The sequence below is a fragment of the Dermacentor silvarum genome, chromosome 4 (assembly GCF_013339745.2).
Source record: "Dermacentor silvarum isolate Dsil-2018 chromosome 4, BIME_Dsil_1.4, whole genome shotgun sequence".
Lineage (NCBI taxonomy): Eukaryota > Metazoa > Arthropoda > Arachnida > Ixodida > Ixodidae > Dermacentor > Dermacentor silvarum.
Window position 1 is genome coordinate 205821207 of NC_051157.2, and position 27005 is coordinate 205848211.

Sequence of the window (27005 nt, forward strand, 5' to 3'; positions counted from 1 at the left end):
CCGCGGTTTGTAAGTAACCGTCGAGGTGCACCGTGGTGGAGGATGACGTCGTGGAGAAGAAAATCTGCGACCTCAGTTGCGCATCTGGTCGGCAGTGCCTTTGTTATCGCGTAGCATGTCGCGTAATTGGTAGCGACGGCGATGCACTTATTCCCTGTAGTCGTTTTCGGAAAAGAGCCAAGCATATCAAGGCCTACGCGATAGAAAGGTTCAGAGGGAACTTCAATTGGATGGAGTCGTCCGATAGGTGGCAGGGGAAGTTTCTTCCGACCTGACACAATTCGCAAGTTGCGACATAACGATGCACAGAGCGGTAGACCCGGCCAGAAGAACCGGCGTCGTATGCGGTCGTATGTACGCAAAACTGCAAGGTGTCCCACTGTCGTTGCAAGAAACTCAGGGACCTCAGGGTTGATATCGTGGGGCGGTAGAGGATGCCGTCGTGCAACACGAACATGTGGCACGTGCCGTCGGTGCTGCCAGATAGCACTCCGGCGATGATGGGCTCCAAGGATAGGTCGCGTTGTTATTCAGCGCGCATGTCGGTCATGTCAGTGAAAGCCATAACGCAGGTCTCCGAATCATGCGCAACAGGATCAGGAGGTCCACGGAGTGACAAGAGAGGCAGACAGCGTCCTTGTGCAGACGTCCAGACTTGTAGATGACAAGAAATGAGAAAATGAGAAGCCCAGCGGCCAAGCCGTCCTGTCGGGTCCAGGAGGGAAGACAGCCAGCAGAATGCATGGTATTCTGTAACGACCGAAAACGTGTGGCCGTACAAATATGGCCAGAACTTGGCGACAGCCCAATCTAAAGCCAAGCACTCCCGCTCGGTGATAGAGTAATTTCTCTCAGAAGGTGACAGGAGGTGGTTGGCGTAAGCTATCACGCACTCAGTACCACTCTGCTGCTGGGCAAGGACAGGGCGAGGACAGGAATATAAACGCTTCGCTGACAATGAGCGGAGGCTCCTTGGTCTGGCGCTTGGACGATTGTCTGTTGTGGTCTTTCTTCAGTGCTACCTATGCCTGTAACGGATCCGATCTGCGGGACGGCGGCGCCATCTAGGAGCAATGCCAGGCTCACACTGCTTCGCCCGCAGAAGCGGAAGGTAGAGGGGGGAAGCCGACCTGCGCATCCGGGTCGTTGGCCGCTGGTGGAGAGGGCGAAGTGGCCGCGGTGCGGAAAGCCGCTATGAGACCGGATACAGTGCATCGGAGGAGATGGCCTGACGTTGCACATGCGTTGCACCGCCCGGCAACCGCGTGAACGGTCGTATCTGCGCCTCTAAGGGGAGGTCGGGTACCCCAAACAAATGGCGTAGAAAGGAGTTCGCCTACTTCCGTGCCAAAGGGATCACCACGAACACGCGTGGTTAACCTTTATATTACACATGTGTTCCGTTTACAAGACATTGCATTTCCTCCATAAAATACATGGATAAAGCGTTCGGTTTCACTTTTAATGCGATAGCAATTATATGGACACTTCAACCGGATTTTTGCTGTCGCCGTCGCCGTGAGGTTCCCTATAGATAAAATCTTCGCCGCGCGCTATCACGGAGAGCGAACGCACTCAATCACCCACGCGCAAGCAAGGAAGCGGGAAGCCAGCGCCGGAGGGAGCGCGGGGGGGGGGGGGAGGGGGGGGAAGCGCACTTCTATTCTGCCAACAACCGCGCTCGTCGCTCGCTCTCCCGCACCGTCTCTTATCTCCACACGGCTCTGACCTTTATGCGCATGCATTCGCCGCTCAGTTTCCGTTGAAGTGATAGACCGCACGTACCTTCGCCAGCGGCGGCGTATGCGCTCGCTGCCAGCGTTTTGACAGGCGTTGTCTCCAGTCATTCAGTGTGATCTATTCATGTTTGTTTGTACGCGCTCACACCACGCTTGTTCATTCAGTTAGTAATAGTCGGGCCACATTTTCCAACGCACGTTACACATGCAATGCTGCCCATGTTTACTACAATTAATATTGCTACCAAAGCCGCTCACCTTACTTCGTATGACATTGCTGTGTTGCTATCGCATTCGTTGCTTCGCCCTTAGGGCGAAACTGTGACATTTTTTACTCGCATTGAATAAACACAAACAAGTGTTTCAGCACTTGTGCATTTAGGGAAAGCCTCGCTTTATATAGATTCCAACAGGGCAGGTTGGGTCTGCTGCTTTTTTTTTTCTTTTTTCTTTAGCACCTTGGCTAAGGTTCACGTGCCCTATGTACTGACACGCGTCCATACATTATTTATATTTTTGGCGACCGTTTTTTACCGGCCGGCTAACAACCGTTACAATTTATCACTCGGTGCAATACGCACTTCATGTATCGGAACTTTCTCGAATCTTGTCACCGATTCCAAGGCGAAAGAATGTTGTCTAATCTGATTGCCCGCGCAACACGAATAGGGGTTTACATTCTAGAACGAATGCGTGCACCAACAATTACGCTGGAATGTACGACGAGTCACGTATAAATAGCGAACGCACCTGACCCGTAGACCAGATTTCGCTGACCAACCCTTGCGCTCGCCGCTATTGTTGTGCTCTGGGTGTTACTAGTTTTATAGGTACAAGTTCGCTTCATTCGTGACTCACAGTTTGGCAGACTGGTTCTTCATCGTCTATACATCCTGAGAATACGTGTAAGCGCTCTGCTTCGATGATAGTTCCGGTCGTGAATGTCGTATTTGCATCGCCCCTCTTCATTTGTCCGTGTTGTGTGCCTAGGTACCTATATCGGAGAAACCAGCTCGAACTTCTCCATAGACAGGGCATTGAGACAGCCTCTTTTGATGTTCACCAATAGCTGAAGCCAAAGCCTGGCTTCTGTTTCTCCTAATGATGCAGCAGGGGCGGCAGCACACTGACCACGCCCGGAATGAAAATGGAAAACACTTCACCTGTGGGACATCCATCACGTCCTCGTACTTGCATCCTTCAAATCTGCTGTTGAGCTCTCCTAAACTCCTGGAGGGGAGAGCGGATGCCAGGTGCCATTTAGGGAGGTTGGGGGAGAGGGGGGCGTGTCATATGTATTCGAGTGCCTAGATGCTCCGGGGGCGAGTGCATCGAGGCACCTTGTTATGTATGTCCGCAGACCCCCGTCCCCACTTCTGCTTGACTGGGCATGAATGGTAAAGAATGCTCCGGTAGACTGCATGGCGCACTCATGGCGTCGGCCCCCTTCCCTCCATCATCGATGACACGTGCTGATGCATTGGGACCGCCAATCAACTCTGTGCTCCCCACAGGAAGCTTGTGAACAGCTATAGGGACGTCACGATGAAAGCAGATGCATTCAAAGAAGGCCACTTTGGTACCCCCTCGCTCTTCCAACGTCCCCAATTAGGGAGAGGAAGGCGTTCAAAACCATTTGTGAGCTCTTCACTCCGTAATTTCCGCTCAACTGCCCCTAGCTCGGGTGGGCAGGGGCAGTCGAAACAGCGCACCCCCCCCCCCCCCCCGAAGCGCGAATGAGGCTGCGCTTTGGGCGTAGGTGCGGTGTTTTTTTTTTTATTGCGATAGCAATTATATGGACACTTCAACCGGATTTCTGCCGTCGCCGTGAGGTTCCGTATAGATTTCAAGGGCGATAAAATCGTCGCCGCGCGCCGTATGTGCGAGCGAAAGCGCGCGGGGGACGCGCGCATATATCACGGAGGGCGAACTCCCCCGCGCGCTATCACGGAGAGCGAACGCACGGCGGAAAGCAAACGCGACCGTCGCGCGAAAGGCCGTTGGGGTATGGGAGGGAGGGAGGTGGGGCGACGCTGTGCTCCGGCACCAAAGGCGTATCTTGCCACTCAATCTCCCACGCGAAAGCATGAACGCGGCAAGCAGCGCGGGAGGGAGGGGGGGGGGGGGGCAGCGCTACTCCTCTGCCAACAACTTCTCCTCTGCACTTTGCCCGGCAGTGCTGGTCGCCCGCACCGTCTCTTCCACGTGGCTCTGACCTTTGTATGCGCTGTGCATTCGCTGCTCAGTTTCCGTTGAAGCGAAGACCGCGCGAACCTGCGCTTGCTGCCAGCGTTTTGACAGTCGTTGTCTGCGGTCATTCAGTGTGATTTATTCATGTTTGCTTGTGCGCGCTGACACCACGATTGTTAATTCAGTTAGTAAGCGAATGTGTCCAAGTTTATGCAGCCGATAAAACCACTATCCCTACCCCGAATAGCTCTCTACTAATTTGCTATCGCAATCGATGCTTCGCCTTACGGGCGAAACTGCGACATTTTTTCCCCCACCATTCGAGCGCGGCGGCGTTTTCAGTTTCGTGCTTTGAGAGTACTTTTTCACCAATTTTTTTAGACCGCCAGAGAACGCGACCCTGTGATTTGCGTTCTGGCGAGAAAGGTGGATCGCCGTCGTGTTCCTTCGACACTTTTCAGTGCACAACTATACCTTCAAGGTCTCCACCGCATTCTCCTATTATTTTTGCCGACTGCATGGACGTGAGCCAAGAATTTTTGCGCGCAGCCGCTATCTCCCCAACGCTATTTCCACACAATTACGGACGCACCTGCACAACCCCATAGACGTATAAAATGGATTACATATCATAATGGGATGCTGGGCAATGAAGGAGTAGACCAGCTCATCTGAGAAGCTCTCTTGCGGGCTTCCAGAACCGCAGGGTCTAACCACACTATGCAACCCTCGGAAGCCCCACTCTAAAGCCCTACAGGCTTTCTAGGCATGTTTTCCCACGTCTAGCCCCTGGACTCACACGCTGCCAAGGAACACTCATACGACAAGCACAAACGAAAACAGAGCCCACTCCTGCGCGACTTGGCGTCCTGCGTAACCTTACCAATGCTACCAGCAACCACTAGCTACGCATCCGCTTAGGGGGGCCATGTGAACACCTCCCACATCCTACAGACGTGTCCACTTGAACGTCCGCTCTCACTCCAGTGGCGCACCGACGGGGGGGGGGAGGGGGGATTCGGGGGTTGTAACCCCCCCCCCCCTGCGGCCGAGTTAATCCACCATTTTGTATAACTCCTTTTCTTTCCTTGCGCCGTTAAGTACTGCAACTAAGATGTAAGAGGCGTAATCGTCTGCGAGTACGCAAAAGGTGCATTTTTTGACAATTTCCCATGAAGAAATTGAAATTAGTGCTGTTTAGATGGTATTGGCAAACTGTCAACCCCCCCCCCCTCCCCCCTGGCAGAGATCCTGGGTGCGCTACTGTCTCACTCCCTCCTTCTCCCCGACTTGGCCTCCCACCTCATCCGGGGTGTTGCGGCTCGATGTGGCGTTTGGGCCAGGAATCCACCAAGCCCATTGGTGAGTACGTGCTGTAGTAGGAAAGAAGGAAAAAGGGTTTAATTTACATTATTTACACTGGCCCCTGGTACGGAAGCTCACTCCACCAGGAGCATAATAAACGTCTGATTTCACATCAGGCACGTCAGAACCACTCTCACTGCACCACACGTCTCCGGTTTTAATACCGTCGTCTTCCCTAGGAGACTGGACTGGGTAATCTGATGTCGGTAGCTCGGCCAATCCCAATCGTTGAATAAGTCGCAACATCCCTCCCATGTTGACGCACTGTTCCGCCGGGCCCGCCTCCAATGTCGCACCCCCGCCCACGCATTCTTGAGTATGCGTGGCCACCTGGGAAGCTGAGCTCGAAGATGTTCCCACGGTTTTGGGCGACGATGGCCCCTTTCATCAATTAATGGGCTCTGCGTGACGGCCCTCTTGTCAGGATCAGGATTAGGTATAGTGATGTTCATGTTAATTACCGTATCCACGGATGGAGGGCGATGGTTGTTGTTGACTCGAAGCGAGCTCCTTCGTTAACGCGTGATCGCTGTCGGCGCGCACGCTGATGAATGGACCGCCTTGTGGGAAACGTCCAATGTATGGGCTTGTCCAGGTTGAGATGTAAAAGGGGCGGCTGACCAAAGCCGCCAGTCATCAGGACTACATGGATGCATGCGCCGAGGAAGCGCTTCGACACGCAACCGGGTCAGGAGGGTCCTAGAAACTGAAGTTTGCACTGTCGCACCACGTCGGACCAAGCCCAAAGTAGAGTGGCAATCACGCAAATCAGAGAAAAATAAAGCATTTCTCTGTCTCGGTGCTTTGCTTACTGGATGGGCCCAGCTCTGTGTACTTTTGCATGTAGCGCGCGAACCATTCCCAGTAATTCTAGGACGTTATCCAGCATTTCACACCACCGTCGATTCTGTCACTGATGCGGAGGCACTATCAAAAGAACAATGACTCTGTGGCTTTATTGCGTTGTGAATTTTCAGCAATTTTTTAAAACTAATTACGTAGCATCTCCTCAGGGAGTTATCTGAATAACGCGTAAGTATTTCGTAGTAACGACGTGGTGTTGAGTGCTCCCACTCCACACTGCTGGTAATCCTAGCACTGCTCAGCTGCTGCTGTCGTCTTGGCGCCATTACAGTAAATGCGACAGAGCTGCGGTGACACCAACTGCTGCGGAAGGCGGCGCAACATGAACTGACGAGGCAAGCAAACTACTGCAGGGGGCTTCGGCGGGTGCGCTCATGACGCTCCGATCCGAAGCCACGGCTGCTCCACAATCTGGATCACTGAAGTTTTGCCTAGTGCGTGCCTGATTGCACACGTCACGTGGTCACAGAGACGCGCTAGCGCATTCGTCGTCATCTTCTTCCACAGCCGGCGAATACATTGCTGCTGGCTCTGTCTTCAAAGCGATCGTCTTACGCGAAGGACGGACGCGCAGACAGCTTTCTCGTTGGGTAACCATATAAATGCTTACGCATTTAAAACAAGTAATAACAAGTAACGATGTATTCGAATGAGAATGTCAAGTAATTGAATGAATGTCTCTTGAGCGCGCAGGCTTTCGCCTTCACCCTCTTTGGCGTGTGCTAAAGTGACAATTTGTTTCGCACTTTTGCTATTTAGTTTGAGAAGATTTAACACAGAAGGCATGCGCTGCCGGTGTTTTGTTTTATTGCATTTGTTTGTGGGCTGTCATTCTCAAAAAACCGAGGAATAACTTTGTAAATAATGTAAGACAAAGTGTGAGCAACTTTAGTGGTAAAACATAATTGCTGCTAGCTCTATCTTGAAAGCGGTCGCAGGCGATCGTCTTACGCGAAGAACGGACGGACGGACAGACAGATTCCTCGTTGGGTAGCCATAGAAATCCTTACTGATTTAAAAATTTGGCTCTAAATAAAAATTAGGCTTTGCCGTCGGTATGCACCTATATCTCGTTCTACTTCTCTCATTGTACTTCCTCTCCCTTTCATATAAAGGCTTTGCGAACCTCATGGCATGGGCGTAAAGCATGTCACAGTCGTGGTTGGTATATTATTCAAATCAGTCTAGCACTTAAACGAATGAGGGATATCGGATTTGAAATTATTCAATTCAAATCAGCCTAGCACTTATACGTATTCAAATGAGGGATATCGGAGTTGGTCTCGACATAAAAGTTCTTCTGGGATTTTTAGCGATGAATTTCGTAAATAACGAATCATGTTGGATTCGGAGCTCATGATTCACATCGTAGGTAGCTCACAGGCTATCGCAGTTTTCGAGATGGCGCCTATTAACGCTAATCTAAGTTATCTAGCTAATCTGAGATCTTCGGACACGCAGAGAGCAGAACACACTAGCGTCAACGATCACAGGAGCACAGCACCACATAATAAATGGAATGAGAGGAGTGAGTGAGTGAGTAAAAACTTCACTGAAAATAAATAAATGAAGGCACGCTGGTTGGGGCCCCTAATATTCCAGGGCTCCACTGGCACGAGCTGCTCGCTGGGCTTGGTCCAGAAGAGCCAATTGGCTCTCCCGGCCCTCGTCCGCAAGCCATGCGTCCCACTGCCTATTCCCTATAAGTGGATATTTCAGTACTATTGGGCTGTCTATGAGCGAAGGCCTCATGGCCCGGACACTCCCATGTGATGTGTTTTAGTGTAGGTATTTCTGTGCACCACGGGCACTCGTCAATGAACCTCGTCGGGTGTATTCTGTGTAGGTGATGCAGGTTGGGGTATGTATTGGTCTGAATGCGACGCTAGTCCCTCTCCTGTTGGCTGTTCAAATTCGAGTGAGGATGTCCAAAACGTCTCCGCTGCTGCCTTTGCTGTAAAAGGATGTCACGAGAATTCGGCGGAAGGTCGTCGCTGGGCCCTGCCGTTGCTCGGACGTTTAATCCTCGAGCAATACGGTCTGCCCTCGCGTTCCCTGCCAGTCCCTCGTGTGCTGGACGCCATATGGTAGTGTGGTGCCCTTCTAGTCGATTGCCCAAGATTTTGATTATTGACTGGGGTGCCGTCCCATTTAGAAACAGGCGGCAAGTTGCTTGTGAGTTGGATAATATGACAGCCGAATTGGTTTGGCGCTCGGCGTCCTGAATGGCCAATGCCATGGCTGCAGCCTCTGCCACGCATGCCGAGGAGGTTTTGAAGGATGCCGTTGTAACGTTGTTCTGACACGTAGAGACTACGGTGAACGTGTTTGAGCTGGTTCGACTGCCGGTCCCATGCCGAAACCTTTGTGAAGAGTCTTTGCCCTTGCTCTGCGTCGTCCGGGATGGTACTTGGGGTGCATGTTCTTGGGAATTGGGGCCACCGCGATGTGCGATCGAACATTACGGTCTATCTGTGCCGTTTCCTCTCCGCAATACTGGGGCCTCAGTGTAAAGCTTAACCTCGCCAATACTTCCCTGCCCGGAGTTGAAGAACAAAGTCGTTCTTTCTGAGCATATAACGTCGCGACTGCGTACTCATCAAAAGTAGTGTGCAGGCCTAGTCCCTAGTCCCTGTGCTAGCGCATTCGGGAAGCCCAAGGGCGGCTTTGAATGCTTTTCCGATTATCGTGTTTGCCTGAATTATCTCTTGGTTCGTCAAGGCCTGATACGGAAGCGCGTATGTGATCCGGCTTGATTACGAATGCGTGAAATTACGAATGCGTCGAATGAGAGGAACAAAATCAAGTGATTTATTGCAGCAGACGACGAAAGAGCAGATCTATGTGTGACGTCATAAAAGCGGCGCTCGCAGCACCATCAATCGCCCTTGAGGTATATATGTATTTATATTATATACTAAAGAGCTTTCTAAACAAAAATTATACTAGAAACAAATGTTGTATAAAGAATCAAGCGTTTTTTACTAGCAGCAGTTGTTTTACGTGAATACATTTATGAACTATTAGTGCAGGCACAGTGGAAGCAATCAATTCGAATGTAGAATCTGAAATGCCGGTGCGGTGCGCTCAAGTGATCGTGCGCGCGATGTTGCGGCTTTGACTCTCAAACATACTAAATTTTATAAAATTTAGCGCTGTTTACAAACTGTGCCAAGCTGAACCATCAAATTTTTGTCTGGTAGAAACCTCAATCGGTACAAACTGAATTTGAATGACGCGTCATACAATTTGTGAACGGAGTACAATGGGTGTTGCACGAGTGCGTCAAATCGCAGTTGCACGGGCTGCACTCGCACAGGGAAGCGAGCGGGACGCAAGTTTCAAACAACGTGTGTGGTCTGTTTGTTGTCACTCTCATGTGGCGAGGCTCGCCGAGCTGTCGCTTTCTTACCGCATCATACCCAGCCGCCTCTTGTGTGCTCTCCCGCGCCCGTACTGGGGAGAGCCGAGTAAAGAAAGTTTAATATGCCTTGAGGTGAGCGAAGGACAATGAAAACCGGGCGGACAGTTGTTTTGCCTCGGCACGGGTTCGTGACGGACCCACCCTACCATCTTGTCGTCGCATTCCGCGCTCCCACACTGTCACCGTGCGTTAGCGCAATGTTCACAAACTGCCGTCTATTTCGAGTGCTCCATCGGCCGTGTGCCGTGACTCGGTGACAGCTTCCAGTGGACGAATCGCATCGACCCGCACCCCTCGGCGGTACTTCCTCGACCCGTCTCCGAGATCTCCGTGTTTTGTGGTCACGTCCGGCCGTCGCTTGCGTTGAAATGCAGCTCCGCGGGCCTCGCAATCTCCACTTGTCGCTGCTTTTGACGCTCGTTGCCGCACTCAGCGTCTGCGGCGAGCTTCGATCGCATGGGAGTTCGTCGGTGGCCTCGAGCGATGCGCGCTTGAAACGGCACGGCAGTGTCGTCGGAGACACCGCTCCTCCAACTCAGGCGAGCCCGACGAACGCCAGTGGCGATGCTTCCTTGCCCTTGAACCACGAGCACGGCGCACGTCCCGCCTCTTCGGCCGCCGGCGATGAATTCCGGCAGCTGGTCACCGACAAGGGTCGTGGCGCCAAGGCCCACGGCGCGAGCCGGCACCACGCGACGCCGCTTGACCACCACGCATGGCCCAGCGCCGAGAAGTGTGCCAGGCCGGCCAAGTGCGAGCCGCTGATCAACGCCACTTGCTTCGGGGTGCCCCTGCCTTACAGCCACACCACTGTCGAGTTAGCCAACGACTCGTCGTCGCAGTTCGAGATACAGGTAAGCGAGGCAACGGTATTTCAAATAACAGTTGGACTAACCAAAGCTGAAGCCAGTTGCCGTTGCATTACCAAAGTTTCCAGGCGCGCCATACACGAACGAACAAGAATAGACGCCCGCATTTCAGCACTGTGAGTGCGCATTCTTGTTGGTCCATGACTGTTGCCCTAGGAAACATTCGTATTGAAATAAAGGATGGTCGTCAGTGCACCATCGCACTACATTCTTATTTTTAGGTTCAAGAAGATGGAAGTAGTCATAGAAAAGAACACCAACAATTCCTCGCTGGAAAAGGAGGCTGTTTTACAAATATGTTACTTGAGCTATCCTGTGCGGTATGCTCTAACAACTGACAGAAGATGCAATAAAGCATAGAGCATGAAAATCTTTAGCTCTAAAGGTCAGGTAGAACTGGCTTAACTGTTCAAATTGATTACGGCAGAGAGCAACTGACATTCAACATTATAGCTAGAGGTAGGCAAATATAAAATTTTTCTAATACTAATAGGTAAGTGTTGAATATCAAATCGAATGTCCAATAGGCAAATGCAAAACATATATTTATGGCCATAATATTTATTTAGACACAATTAGGTGCCATGCTACTACTGATAAAGGGAAAAAAGACAGCCAACTATTCCAGACAATGTTTAAACACATGATCGTTGTCAGTAAAAGAACTGCACGAATAGCCTCTCGATATTTCTAGAGCTTTGTTGCAAGCAAGCTTTTCAAGGATGAATGGCAGCTGCATGACCAGCTTTCGAAAAAGGCTAAATAAATGGCTGCTGAAAAAAGATCGGAGGCTGCGGGGAAAGAAAAAAAAAAGAAAACGTTGCCGATGGACTTGGTGTGCCGTAGACAGATGTAGAAGGGCCCATTTCGAGGAAAACATCACTGGTTGTAGTGTAATAATTAAACAAAACAGCAACATGACTGCAAGAACCACTAAATTACACACTACAAGCAAAAATCAGACGTTGTGTAGGCTTCCGCTGCGAAACCAAAAACTGAGCTTGCATTACTCATTTTGTTTCTGCATTGCTTCAAAAATTTATGCCGTTGTTTCATTTATAAAATTTGCGATACCTTGCTTAGCAGACGGAGAACAGTTAACTGATTTCAACAGGAAGTTGTTGCATAAATATTTAGTTAGTTTCAGTATTTCAGTGTTATTAAGGTGAAGTCCATGAAAAAATGTGGCAGAAATATTCCACTTGGCAAAGCTTGGGAGGATTGATAACGACACTCCCGTCTGGAAAGCCATAGCGTTGTTCCTCCACATTTTCTTCTGTAGTCAAATACCGTTTTATTTATTATCGTGACCCTTTATATTCTCTGCCTCATCATTTTAAATGCTTCAGACATGTCGGAATGGTAACATAATACTAAACAATGAGAAATGTACCATAACCCCTTAAGAGTCTTTTTTTTTTTAATAACAAAGTAATAGCTCAGCTTCTTCGTGACATGATATGATTAAATAAGTGATGTGGCCATAATGGAAACATGGCTTCAGTCTTCTATTTACCAGGGTTTGTACACCTCCTTGAAATCCTTGTACGCCCTTGAATCTGGAAAAACAGAATCAAGGACCCTTAAAACACCTTGAAAATAATTGCGCTCCTTGATTTCCTTGAAAACAGGAGTATAGGGCCACTTCTGAGCAAGCAAAGTAGTAAACTCCGAATTAGTGCTATGCTCTGGACAATGTCTATTGTGAAACAATCCTATATGTTCTTTTTCCTGGCATGTCCACATCTACTGGCCACTGGTGACAGACTTGTTTAAATCGCCATTGCCATCATGGTGCAGACAAAGCCAGGTCAAGCGACCAAGCCGTACCACCACTTTTGTTGTTTTGCTAGTTGGTTTTGATTGCAGCCATCATGGCTCCATTTCTGAGGCCTGCACTCTACAGATGCCTGGAGGAAAGTGTGTTCCAGCCATTTGGCTTTAACGTGGCGAGTATATTTAGGTGAAGCTGGACACTATTAATTCTCTTTGAGTGAAGGGTGTGATTTGCCACAAGGCAATTGACATTGTTACGATAAAAAGTCATCTTCGAAAAGCCACCTGAAGAGCTTGAAGCGTCTGTGGAAAACAAGGGGAATGCGGGAGATGGCAATTCAAGACGATGAGTAACACGAGAACAAGGTGAGAGCAGGAGCCAACGTTTCGACAAATGGACTTGTCTTCTTCAAGGCGACATATGCTCTCCTCGGCACAGTATATATAGGTAGGGTTCTTCTAAAGGGGAGAGAAGGTAAGGCGGGTGGGGGAGGTAACGAGCGAGAGTGTGTTAGCGGCGAGGGTGTAGAATTGAAAGGAAATATAATGCACTACTGGAATAGACGGGGGGGAGTTTGAGACAGCGCCGTGTGTTAGCAGGTTGACGTGTCATGGCAGGTTCTTCTTTCCATGGAAGGGGTCTGGACAAGAAGGGGGGGGGGGGGAGCTGTAAAGAATTGCAACTATGAAGGAGATTTGAATATGTTTTAGTTTATGTGTCTGACAGAAGTTTCTTTCAACCTCCTTGAATTTTGGCCTTCAGCAACCTAGAAATTCTTGAATTGTCTGTGCGAACCCTGATTTATGATTCAATTGCCTGCATCTTCCAAATACTTTTACTCTGATCGTCTCAGTTACAGTGGTGGTGTGGCTATTGCAATTAAAGAACGCCTGCTGTCTTAAAAAGACATCTAAATTCCCAACTATGGGAATATCTAGCATTCAATTAATTTTTGCTTAAACCAAAAAAAAAAGTATGCAGAACATTTTTTTCTGAAGCTCTATTTTCACGACAAAGGCTCGGTGAAAACGAACCTACTAGAAAGCCAAGTCTGTAGTCAGGTGTACCGCTGCAAGCCTATATGCACTCCAGTGCAAGGAACCTGTTAAGGTGAAAGACATGCATCAGGCTGCCGCCCAAGCTACCATTTTTTTAAATTTTTTTTTTCATATTTGCATGCACTTTCTTCTGCCACTGTGACAAAAATGAGAAGCTGAGAGGAGGGCGTTGGGCTCCTGGCTAAGGTCCTCACAGTCTTTGTGCTGCAGCCACTGTGGTAAATGAAGTAAGCAAGTTCACTGGTAATGGGCGGTTGTACCCACCTAGTAACCTTTCTGTATCATTCATTGGAGCTCTGTACCTGCGTAATGTTATGAATAGAGTCTAAATACATTTACTGTCAATTCCTGCATAGCCATATCACTGCATGGAATCGTGCTCTTACGAGACTGCTTCTCAAAAACTTTGTTATTCTTTGTACCGGATGTAGCCGCTGTCATGATGGGCCATGATCATCTCACAACTCATCTTGCATACGTGTCCAAGCACAACATAGTGTGATCAATGACGTACATAGCTGTCGCTGCTCACTGTGTCTCTCATGTTGCGTGGTGCGTAATAAATGTAAGAGAAATCCCTGCACATCCCCCTTTTTCAAGATAAAACACTGTCTATGCAGAGGCCAAGGAAAATCTTCCAGAGCACATTGTCACATTTTAAACAAATGACGTAACAGCAGTGAATCAAGACTCCAGCGATTATGGCCATGCCTAATGCGCTACCTCACATATGTTTCTGGTAGATTCATTATCACTGATGACACTCTTTCACACTGTCCAATAAAAGGCACACAAGTTGAAACCTGTTTGACTGTTTCAGAGGTAACTGCCTATTCTAAAACTTGCCTGTCTTGATTAGAAATGGCAGACAAGCTTCTACTGAGAGTGAAAGCAGTGTAAGCTAGTGTAGAGGTCTGCAAAGCTTTGCGCAGACTGTACAAGATGGATTGGCCAAAGAAAGAAAATATTCCTTGCTATTTCACACCATATTGGCGAGACCAAGCATGTATTAGGCTGGTGGATGGTCTGCTGATGACTAGTCATCCCGCAATCTCTCAGGAAAGAAGTTTTGTATAAACTTCACGGCAGTCACGAAGGTATAGGAGTATTGCCAAGGGATCCTTTTGGTGGCCGGGTTTGAGTGCTGAGATAGCCAACTGGGAAAATAAAGACCAAGAAGCTGAACACTAACTGTAGGCCATATTTACGGTACAGGTGGCCATGGTGCGTCGGATAATTATGTACATGTAACACATGACTTTTTATCTCAATGGGCTATGGAAATTACCAAACTTGTTTTAACTGGTGACTTCAATTTACCTGGCGTACGCTGGATTAGCTTAACTTCTGGAAATGAAGTTAATAGCTGCGATCCTAAGCACTACTTTTTCTTTTTTTTTGTGCACCAGCATGTTACTGTGCTAACTCATTCACAGGGGCGTGATCTGTGCTAGATCTTGTTTTTGTATCCAGTTCATTATCTACAGAATAGTTCACTTATGTGCCCAAGTTTAGGTGCACAATCTGCCAAGTTAGGTACCTCTTCACATAGCAATACGAAAGATTATAGCAGAGCTGATAATGTGAGTATAATCAGTTTCTTGAAAAATATGTCACATAGTTTATTTGACACCTCATGTCACGTAAACACATTATGTTTAAAGTTGGAAAATGGAATTGTCCATTGCAAAGATTCTTTTATTTCAACAAAGGTTCCGGCAAGCAAGAAGGAATGCCCCATGGATTACTCAAAAGACTGTGGAAGAAATTGTCCATGATACTGATCTCTGTTGACAATTAAAAGCAGGAATCAAGAGCCCAAAAGCTAGTTCTTTTTTATTTTATTTAATAGTGGTACAGGGAAGTTCTGGCGCTATGTATTAAAACCAGAAAGTGCTCTTACTATACTTTAAGTAATGAGTACCATTGCTGACACAAACCTCAAATTATCTTCACATCTACTTTCAGTCTATCTTCAATCTGCACATGTAGCAAAGAAGTTGCAGTTTCGCCCGAAAGGAGAAGTATCGATTTCGATAGCAAATTAATAGACAGCTATACAAAGTAACGATAGTAGTTTTATCGGCCGTATAAAATTGAAAACATTCACTTACTAACTAAATTAACAAGCATGGTGCCAACACGCACAGGCACACATGAACATGTTGCACTCGACGAGCACGAACACTCGCTGTCAAAACGCTGCCATGAGGAAGCGACGGAGCAGCAGCGAGCGAAGTGACCTTCATGCTGTGTATCGCTGCAATGCAAACTGAGCGGTGAGAACGCAGCATGCACCAAGGTATGAGCCATCGAAACGCCTAGACTCTGCTCGCAATGCAGATCGCTTTTTAGATATGGCACGCGCGGCCACGAAATATGCAGTTGCTGCGGGAGTACAACACTGCCCCCCTTCCTCCCCTCCCCCTAAAACTTAGTGCACGATGGAAGACGGTGCACTTCCTTCCCGCTTTCCTCCCTTGCACACACGAGATTGAGCCACGATCGTAAGCTCCTCTCACACACTTTCACTCGCACATACAGCACACGGCGCGCAGCGACGATTTTATCGCCCTTGGACTTTATACGGAACCTCACGGTGACGGTGACGCCAATGGCAGAAATGCGCCTGGAGTGTCTGTATAATTGCTATCGCAACAAAAAGCAGGAAAGGTAGAGGGCCAAGATTGTCACAGGCAAAGGAGATAAAGCTTAGGTAGCATGATAGATTATGATATGCTAACATATAAGTAGCCCGCACAGGCTGTGTGATTACTTGCGCCTCGCCAATACATTAGTGATTCTCATCATCAGCAGCTTTTTTTTTTCTTTGCCGTAATATCGAAAGAGGTGATGCGTGGTTCAGGCTTATCCTTGATGAAACAGCTAACAAGTGTGGCGAAACATGGCGTTAACCTGCATGCATTGCAGTATATGCAAAATATGAACAGAAAGGAGCCAGTGGCTTAGGGGGAAAAGTTGTGTGCACTTGGCATTCCTGTTTGTGCAGTTCTGTGTAGTAGCAGAATGATGTAAAAGAAAGAAAAAAAAATAGAACACCGATCAGGAAAGTTAACAGGATTAAACTGCGAGGTTTAACGTCCTGAAACTGCACAGAAGGTTATGGGGTACACTAGGAGATCGAACCTGGGACCGGTGCCTTTCTGGAGCATTCACTCTATTTATTTATTAATTAATTTATTTATTTATCACATAAACCCGCATTCGCTCCAGGAGCATTAAAGCGGGGGGGGGGGGGGGGGGGATATACACATATTTATACATTTGTGGATGCAAACACACAACACAGTGTCACACAAGCGAAACAAGGCTTTATAAGCAGGTACACAAAACCAATAGATCACTAGTATCTAGGTATGATACCCGTGTAAAACAAAACAAGTACAGAAGTACAGTACAGAAAACAAAACAAGTACAGGATCAGGTAAAAGCTGCACTATAAAGCTTGAACAAACTTATAAAACTTAGAATTAGATGTGATGCTTAGAACGGTTCCAGGAAGCCTGTTCCACTCAGATGCCGTTCATCGAAAAAATGAATACTTCAGCAAATTGCCTCTGGAAGTTGTCTCCCGAACTTTAAAAGCATGGTCACGGCGATTCGAAACGTAATGTGGTGCGAGCATGTAGCTCGTTTAATCTGTGCCAGAGTGCCCATGAAAAATATTATGGAAGAACTTCAGCCTAAGATACCGTCTACGATCGCTCAAAGTCTGCAGTTGCAGTCTGGTCTTCATAGCAGTGACGCTACTTGTGCGGCGATAGTCACCGACGATGTACCTGCCTGCTCGATTTTGTACGTTCTCCAGCGAATATATCATGTTCTATTGATAAGGATCCCAGAGTACACTCGCGTACTCGAGAATAGGACAAACATATGACGTGTACAGGACCTTTTTCACGCCTTCAGGGCACGCGAGGAAAGCGCAAGCCAAAAATGCAAGAGTTCTGTTGGCTTTATTTGCGGTTTTTATTATGTGTTCATTCCATGAAAGGGTATCTGTAAAGTTATACAGCAAGGTACTTGGCCTCCTTTACATGCGGTAAACTGACATTGTTGATAACATAGGAGTTTGGCGAGTCTAGCTTTTTCCTCGAGAAACGAATGTAATTGCATTTCGTTGTGTTTAGAGCTATGTGCCAGCTACTACACCATTCTCAAATTTTATTCAGATCAGATTGAAGAATTTCGATATCAGCTGGAGTGTTAATTGAGCCATTGAGTCATCTGCATATAACCGTACTTTCGAAGTAATTCCTTCTGATATATTGTAGAAGAGACGTGATGGCGGCTGTACGAGCCGTGCCGTCGTCCCTGGTCAGAAGGGCGAAGGCGGCGAGCCGAGCGACGGGGCTGCGACGACCAGCGTGGCTGGCTTTTGGAACTACACTGCGCGTGCCGAGCTTGCGCCTCGAGCACGCGCTGCGCTTCTTTATTTATTTTCTTCGACAGCCGGCGCTGAGGCACCGGCTGAAAGCGCCGAACAAAGCGCTCCACGCTGCGGCGTCGGTGGGTGCTACAGGGCCCCCCGCGCTGACGGAACGTCGAAATGGCGAGCCAGTTGAGTCCTGATTGAAAAGTGTCCGTGGCCAGTCCGAGTCGTCAACGTGAAGGCATCGGGTCGCCACCACCACTCAGGCGGGCGGCACTGGGTGCTCCTCAACGGGCGAGGGACTCGCGGAACGGACTCTGTTGGCAGGAGCGCGTCTACCCGCTTATTTGACGGACGCCACATGTCTCTTGAAGAATGGGGAAGGGGGAGGCTTGTAAGGCGAAGGGTGCGTCGACGGTGCCAACGCACGCGTTGCCGGAGGCGTATCGCAGACCGCACCTTTGCATGGCGTGTAGGATGCGTGCACGAGCAATGGAGTCGAAGCCCTGGACAGGCCACGACGGGTGCCTTGCAGGTGGACGCGGCGCAACCTGTCGGGAGGCGAACACGATCCGGCAGAGCTAACGATGGGGTGCATCGCGAGTACGCCACGGGCTGGCCAGGAAAAAGGGGGTCAAGGTCCGCAGGAATGTCCGGTGGTTCCATCGGTCCATCGCAAAAGCCGGAAGTGGGTCGAAGCCGTGAGGCGCTCAGCGACGAGGCACGAACGTCCGTCGAGGCAGCACAGGTGAAGACCCGGGTGGGCTGGGTAGGTGGAATGACCTGTACCAACTGCGCTGAAGACTGCGCTGACCGCTGGAGATATGGACTGTTTGATGCCGGGTGTCGCAGAAGGTCGTGACCCGTGTCCGCGGTGGTGGTAGCCGGCAGAGTCGGAGGCAGTGGGATCGGCGCGGTACCGAGCTCGCGCGCCGCCTCGGAGACCGGCTCAGCAGACCGCGTGGAAGGGTCGGGTGCCGTTGTTGCAGGAGCGATGGCGTTGGAGACAGACCCAATGGCATGCGGCACGGTAGCCGGCGTTGGGTCGGTGATGTCTCCACTGTCGCCTGCCAGCATTGGGGGCGAGAAAGGCGATGACGTGGCCGGTCTCATGGTTGTGACGATACCCTTGGCGACAACATTGTGCACGTACTCACACGAACGAGACCCCTGGAGAGAGCCGGAGGCCGGGGACTGTGCGGTAGCGCATCGGGTGGTCACCGAGACGGTATTGGGGCAAGTCGAGGGAGGAAGGCTTGCCTGGTGGTGGCTAACGGGTGCAGGTTGAGATGCGGGTAGCGCTGGCGGTGGGAACGCAGGCAGCGATTCGCGCACTGTGCGGTCAGCCACTGGAAGAGGGTGGTAGGCAGCGCCGAAGAAGTCGAGCACGCGCTGCCGCAGTTCGTCGTACGGGCGCGGGCCAGGCGATGGAACGCCGAGGTGGAGCTGGAGAGCAAGCGGCTGGACGTCGAGGAGTACCGCGTGCTTGAACTACTGTATCCATATGTGGTTCAGCTCCAGAGCAGCCTCGAACTGAGCGAACCATGCGCCGACGTAGCTGGACGAGAACGGCGGCAGTGGTGGGTCGAACTGTGGCTCCGGCCAGTGAGCCATGGCAGCGTGTCGCTCGGTGGAACGCGCGTTCTCCCGGGTCACCAATGTAGGAGGGACGTGACGGCGGCTGTACGAGCCGTGCCGTCGTCCCTGGTCAGAAGGGCGAAGGCGGCGAGTCGAGCGACGGGGCTGCGACGACCAGCGTGGCTGGCTTTTGGAACTACACTGCGCGTGCCGAGCTTGCGCCTCGAGCACGCGCTGCGCTTCTTTATTTTTTTTCTTCGACAGCCGGCGCTGAGGCACCGGCTGAAAGCGCCAAACAAAGCGCTCCGCGCTGCGGCGTCGGTGGGCGCTACAATATCATTGATAAAGATTAAGAACATCAAGAAGCCTAACACCGATCCTTGTGGTACGCCAGATGTGACGGGAACTGATGACGATTTCGAACCGTTGACAATGGTAAGCTGACTACGAGAAGAACGGTAGCTTTCCAGCCATTTAAACTCATTTTCAGGAAGACCAAGGTGGGCTTAGCTTGTAGGATAAGCAACGATGACTGACTTGGTCGAACGCTTTTCTGAAGTCTAAGAATACGCAATCCACCATGAATCCTTTATCAATCGCAGACACAAGGTCGAAATGGAATTCAACCAGTTGTGTGTCACAGGAGAAGCCCTGGCGAAATCCATGCTGGTTCTGGAAAAAATAGCTGTGCTCACTGAGATGTTTAGCTATGTGGCTATACAAAATATGCTCCAATATTCTTGATGCTTCGCATAACAGAGAAATTGGGTGGTAATGTTCAACATTATTTTTAGATCCTTCTTTATGAACCGGTACAACGTTTCCAACTTTCCATTCGTCTGCAACTGTTCCCATTTTGAGCGAAAGTGCGAAGAGACGATCAAGAAGGCAACTCATGGGGCGTGCACATTCCTTCAAAACACGGTTAGGTGTCATGTCTGGCCCGTTTGCTTTGCTGGGCTTTATAGCGCTCAGGAGGTGGAAGATTCCTTCTTCAGAGAGCGAAATTGCGTCCATCGGTTGCATTACTTGGTTAACATCTGGCAAAATGGCACTATCTCCGGGCAAGTCTGCCCGAAACACTGCTATGAAGTAATTATTCAGGACAACAGCTTTATGTTCATTGTCCGTAATAGTTCCGTCCACCGTGAGAAGATGCGGTATACCTGTATCTTGTTTACAATTACTCTTGTCAAGGTGTTTATTGACAGGATTGAGAGGTCGAACTCGGTGCGGCAGTCAGAACCCTGCGAGCAGTCAGGACAAGCCCCGTGCCTAAAAGCGCTGGTGATGCGCCTGACTGACCGGCACTTCTTCGTCGTATTTCATACACCGGAGATGCACCTGGCTAACCGGCACTTCTTCTTCCTTACACTCTGAATAAATTTCCAAATTGATTTGCTGTTACTTTTTATGGAGTCTTCCATACCTCCAAAAAAAGTTTTTTTGGCTTGACGAATTTTGCTCTTGAAAGAATACTGAAGTCCGGAAATTTTATCTGGGATGGCAACTGATTTGACCTTACGAAAGCGAACGAATAAGTGGCGCATTTTATTAATAATGCTGCGAATTTCACGCATCATCCATGGCTTATCCCTTCGTTTCTTAGAGCTAAGTATTTTCGATGGGACGTGTTGCTCAAAGTTAGGGCTTCAGATCTCAGGAGCAACCATGCATTGCTGACGTCATAACGACTGCATTTTGCGTCAAACGTGGAGTAAAAGGTCTAGCTCATCTCGGATTGCGCCACAATTGCCTTGGTTGTAGAAATACACTTTTCTTTGAGACTGCTTACATTTATGCCGATGCGGATATTTCAAAGAAGATATAGCTATTTTGTGGTCGCTTATGCCAGGCACACATGTAGTATCTTTTACAATGGTGGATTCATTTGTGAATAGAAAATCCAGAACGCTGGATGAGCCCGAGCACACCCTTATCGGCTCTAACACATGCTGAGATAAGTTTAAGCCGTTAACGAAGCTTCCCCGGGTGTCGTGCAATGCTGAGTGCGCGAAAAATGTGGGTTCTTCACGATTCCAGAGTACGTCCGGAACATTAAAGTCACCTCTTAGCAGTATAATATCATTTTGTGTCGTCATAAGTTCTTCATACAGGTTTACTATGGGCTCAGCGTTCACACCGGGTGGTCTGTAGAATGACCCTACTGTAAGCGTTCTTCCGGTTGACAGCGAAATCTTGCACAGTGCGACTTCACATGTTCGACACAAATTTTGTATTGGCCAACTTGGTAAGTCATTTCCAGCTAGCACGAAAACACCCCCACCATGCGTGTTTCTGTCAGTTCGGTACACAGTGTATCCCAAAGGAAAGACGTGGGCATCTGGCACAGAATCATCGAGCCAAGACTCGGTACCAATGATGGTGTTATGGCGATACAATGTTGTAACAAAAGCGAAATCATCAACTTTATTTTTGACACTACGGAAATTTATCACCATCACTGTTAGGTCAGCATCAGCCCAATTTCGGAGCTTCTTGGGCCCTTCTAGCTTCGAGTTGCAGTGGACGACTTCCTTGCTATCTGTATCATATCTGTACGTCTTATTCTCAATGGAAAGACGCTTGAAACTAAGCTTAAAAGGGCACTTTTGTTGTTTTCCGTATGAAATAAGTTGTTTTCTTTCCGCACGCACACGTGGCGAAAAATTTCTACTGATAGCATAACCAGTGTCTTTCAGCTTGCGACCCTGTGACAAGATATTTTGCTTGGTTTTGTAGAAATAGAAGCAAGCAATAAGAGGACGTGGTTTGCTTTTATTGAAGCGTCCTACGGGTGCGCATGCTCTATGTCGCAATCATTTAGTCGCACACCGAGAACATTGTCACATATCTTGCATATTTGCGCCTCAGCCTGGTCCCACGTTTCGTGTTCAGTGTCAGCAATACCATACACGACAAGATTACGTCTACTGTGATTTTTCTAGATCATCACAACGCCTAGTGAGGTTTGACAGTTCTGTTGCAATGGACTTAAAGCAAGACTGAACCAGTTGCACGTCCGATTTAATGGTCTTTAGCGACAACAACTCCTCTTCTATTGCACATTGTTTAGTGGTCATAGTATCTAGAGAGTGGTCATAGTATCATCTGAGCAAACCAGGAGGCTAGCAGAAATCAAGGTGGTGCCGAATTAACCGGCAACTCGAAGCACAGGGACACTGATGTATTTCCAGCTACAAAGACACGTATTGCCCCAACCTGGCTGGATTTCCATGATGTTCTGGACTTCTGAATGGTGTAACCATTGTGGTGAACTTTGCCTCTCTACCCTTTTACTGCTGTTGTGCAGGACTGTTGGCAGGGAAGATGAATTCGTGATCTTTTTGGTGTTCTATTGCAGGAGCGGCTGGACCTGTGGTATGGTCTGCGTCAAATTCCTCGGTGCTGGGCCGTGGTGCAGCCCCTCCTGTGTGCCGTGTACCGCCCCCGCTGTGTGGATGGCCTGGTCACGCTACCAAGCCACGAGACTTGCCGCCTGGTGCGCGCATTTTGCCGAATCACTGCTCTGGACTCTGACCGCTGGCCCTTCTTTCTCCGATGTCAGCAGGAAGGCACCTTTGCGTCTGGATGCAAGGTTTGCCTGAAGGCTCATATACATATGTGTACATTGTGTAGCTTTTTGCCGGGGACAATTTTTCACCCGATTATCACTGTTATCGCTTGGTATAAGACGTGTCTACTGCATCCAAAATATTTTTAATGTTGTCATCGATTATTTAGGATTAATGTCTTGTCTAATCAGATTGCATGTGTGGCACAAGTACTAGCAGTTACTCGGTAATGTACAGTCATACATGTGTAAATAGTGGATGGATTTGACCCGTGAGTTCAGATTCGAAGGCCCTCAACTGTACTCGCTGCCTTCATTTTGATTCAAGTGTTGCTTATCTTTCTTAGTACAAGTCTCAATAAAAAGTTAGATTCCTGACTCACACTTTTGGGGAACATTTGGAACTTGACTGTCACTACTGCAATGTGACAATCAAGTGCTACATTCACAAAAGACAAATTGAGGGTTTCAACTGTGCTGATATCCACAGTGAAAAGGGAATGACCAGACCAGTGTGCTGCAGCACACATGGCAGACATTCCCAGGTCGGTAGCAGCAGCTTACCATTATTTTCAAGAAGTAAAGCAATACATAACCAGTGCATTGTGCTAGTATATATAGGATGCACTGATAATATACGTGAGAAGGAGCTAAGGACCGTGCCATGAATAATGGAAAGAAAAATTAAAGTTTGCACACGTAACATTGAGAGACAAGAAGACAGCAGTATGAATTAAGTATCCTGTGTGATATTAAACAGGAACTGGTGTATTTAGCAAAGTCATGCAATGCGTAGGGCAGACAACTTGTGGTCCATCATAGCATAACAATACCAAGGTAAAGGGAAACACGGTCAGATGATTAAGTGATGTGATGAGATTAGAACATTTTTCGGCATAGGATTTAATCTGCTGATGCAAGACAGGTGTAACTGGATAAGGCTGGAACGAGAGGCCTTCAACCTGTAGTGAACGTAAATTAGGCTGATGATGATGTTGAAAAAAAGGTACGTTAGCTTAGGGGGGGCCAGGTCTACTTGCCAGTGTAACCCTCACCTGCCACCCTGTTGACCACCAGGACACCATGCGTGAGATCAAGTTCAACACGACCAGCCGGTGCCTGGAGCCTCTGGTGGGGACGCCGCGCGAGACCAGCTGGTACCCCGAGGTGGAGGGCTGTGGCATTGGCTGCCGACACCCGCTACTCACCGAGGACGAGCGGACCAGCATGCGCACCTTTGTGGGCGTCATTGTTGCCCTCGCCACGGTTGCCTGCCTGTTTGCAGTGGTGAGTTTACCGACAGAAGGTGCTGCACCTTGTCTGGCATTGTCAGGAGTGCAAGGGAACTTGACGGAAATGCAAGTAATTTGATGTAACCATGGCCAGCTTAAGAACAAGATTGTTGAGGCCTTTCATATCCAACTAACGGGTCACTCGTCAGCTGCACCTCTGTCAGCTGATGCTGTGGGGTCACCTGCATTTCAGTGGTGTTATACAGCCGAACCCAGATACAGTTGAACCCATTTATAACAATATTCAAGTGTCATGAAAATTTCATTGTTATAACTGATAATTGTTATAACCAGGTTGCATGAAAAAAATCAATATAAAGGGATGGGGGCATAGCTGTTGTGAGAAAGCTATAATTGGGGGGGAGGCCAGTTCCCTTCCCCATCACCTTCATCCATCCGGCTGCTGACTGTGTTGGCTCGTTTAACTGTTCAACTCCGCTTCCTCTACACTCCGATCGCGTGTAACAAGCCGTGGCTGTCGGTGTTCAAGAATGCCACTGCTATAGCTACTGCAAAGCGGGGTCACGGGTGACAAGTGACCCGCGAACTCCGCCCAGGCATCACCTTGGTGGCCTCAAAAGAGGGGGCCTTTTAAAAAATGCGAGAACGTTGCCGCAGCAGCCTCTCAGCTTGAGAAGTCCAGAAGAAATGCTGAGGCGAGATCGCCACAAGCATCTCGCCACGTACTTCTCACTGGCTTGCACGAGAAAACCCTGTCCGTCAGCTTTGCTTGCTTTATGCGAAGCTTGCCGACAGCCTTCTCCAAGGCATCCTCGTGCTCCATGTAGTGCAGCGGAAGGTCCCTCACAAGAACGAAGTCCCGGAGGGACTGAATAATCTGCAAGGCTTCCTGTGAGGACAACGTTGAGGCAGCCTGCCCTACCGCGTCATCGCTGCCGTCGTTGCTATCTGATGCAAGCACGTTCGCGACGATCGCCTCATCGGTTAGAAGCACTTTGTTCCCAAACCTATAGCAGTCGGCCTTCTTTTCTCTGGCAACGTCGTGCATTGCCCATGATCAGCAGGCAGATCAGCCGTCTTCCGTTTCGGCAGCGAGTCGAACGAGGCCGAGAAACCACGGCGCAACTAACAAAGACGAGCCTCAGTGCCTTAAAAACCGTCAGCAGAACTGCCCGGAATGAGGGGCCAAGCCAGCCAGCGCGCAATCTCGGAGCAGCGCACTGCGCTATCGGGCTAACAGCGCAGATACTATTCGTGTTTCAGAGGGTGGTGTGGCATAGAGCTATGGGTGCAGCTAATTAGTTTTTGGAGGGATGGAAACAGTGCTTCATTATAACCGATAATGCGGCCTGGGGGCATTGTAGTAAGTGAGTTATTTTACCATAGAAAACATACAAAAGTTGACGGTGTAGCAGCTTCTCATTGTTGTAACCGATATATTGCTAAAACCGGCATCATTATAAGTGGGATCAACTGTATATCGAACTTGAAGGGAATCACAAAAAAGTTCAATACAGTGTAGACCGCTTACAACGTAAGTCGCCGGAGTCGCGAATATCCGCACTATAAGCGGTGCCACACTATAACCAAAGCAACAATTTTCAAGGCCCGCACATATGCAAAACATGTGCACCGAGCCGCCACGAGTATGCGACAGTCGAGGAATGCGACTAGAACGTTTGCATTCAATTTACAGTCGAATCTCGTTAATTCGAACCAAATCACGCGATGGCGCCTCCGACCGGCATTGCTCCGGCACCGCCATAGAGTAAAAGCTTAGGAGACCCCCCTCAATGTCACGCGCGAACAAAACAAAAGAAAAAAAACGCAGCGGGAATTTCACCCTCTCTCAAATGGCAAGGTCGCCGATTCTGCGTTGCGCCGGAACATGCGTGTACGTGCCGACGTCTCAGCCACGCGTAGAAAATGGCAGTGAACCCTTCTTTCTCCTTTATGCTTCCTCTACTTTCTAGTCACGAGTTGACCTTGCACGCTGCGGCTACGGCGCCGAGGGAAGCAGCGGTGCTGTCCCCGGCCGGCCAACAAAACTGCCCACGCCGGCAAACGTCCGCTTCCCTATAACGGCAGAAAACGAAACTTCGGGGAGCTGGCGCCGGGTCGGCTGGAGCGGCCCAGCGGCGGCGCCTGCACGGCGGTGAGCGCGCACGGCGACAGTCGAAAGTGAGGGAGCTACGAGGGAGGGCGAGGGGAGCCACTGAAGCGGCGGAGTTGCCGAGGCGAAATCTGCTTCCCTGCCGCCCTCCTCCCTCACATTCCACGGTCCCCACGTGCGCCCTTCGCCGTGCTGTGCCGGCGCCGCCCGCTCCCTGAAGTTTCGTTTACTGCCATTATCGTGAAGCGAACGCGACAGAACACCCATACAAACTTGTTTCGCGGCCCTCGCTCGCTATGCGCGCCGTGATATTTCACGACTCGCACTCAAGATTCTGGTTTCAGCCTCACTGGCTGAAACCAGAATGTCCACACCATGTGCCCTTATCCTGCACTTAGTCTTTCTTTCTTCCTCGAGCACTCCTTTGGGTGCCCGTTTGAGGCGAGCATTCGCCGTCTCCACTGACTTACGTACTCCTAGGCCGCCGCACTGTAACCGGTATTTTGTTTCCCGCAACTGCACTATAAGCGATACGTGTATACATGGAGTGTTATGGGAAAATCAACGGGAGTCTGAAAAGACCGCACTATATCCGGTCCTGCACTATAAGCGGTTACGTTATAAGTGGTTTATACTGTATATAAATAATTTGATATATAAAATAATAGTCCCCGAGGCAAATGGTGGCTTACCGATTGGTGCATCCGGGGCCGCTAATGTATTGCACGCAACTCAAAAAAAAAAAGAAAGTGCACTTTATTTACCTGCAAAAAATTGCTGGATCACTTTCAACTTCATTGCAAATTCC

General features: G+C 49.2%; 1 protein-coding gene across 1 annotated transcript in view; it reads left to right on the plus strand.

Moving 5' to 3' along the window:
- Positions 1 to 9479: 9479 nt before the first annotated feature.
- LOC119450906 (protein smoothened-like) overlaps positions 9480 to 27005 on the plus strand; it is a 113780-nt gene continuing 96254 nt past the window's right edge. The window contains exons 1-3 of the mRNA XM_037714377.2: positions 9480 to 10436; positions 22622 to 22855; positions 23909 to 24118. Coding sequence (XP_037570305.1) covers positions 9951 to 10436; positions 22622 to 22855; positions 23909 to 24118 — 930 coding nt within the window. The 5' untranslated portion in view covers positions 9480 to 9950. The remainder of the gene's footprint in view (positions 10437 to 22621; positions 22856 to 23908; positions 24119 to 27005) is intronic.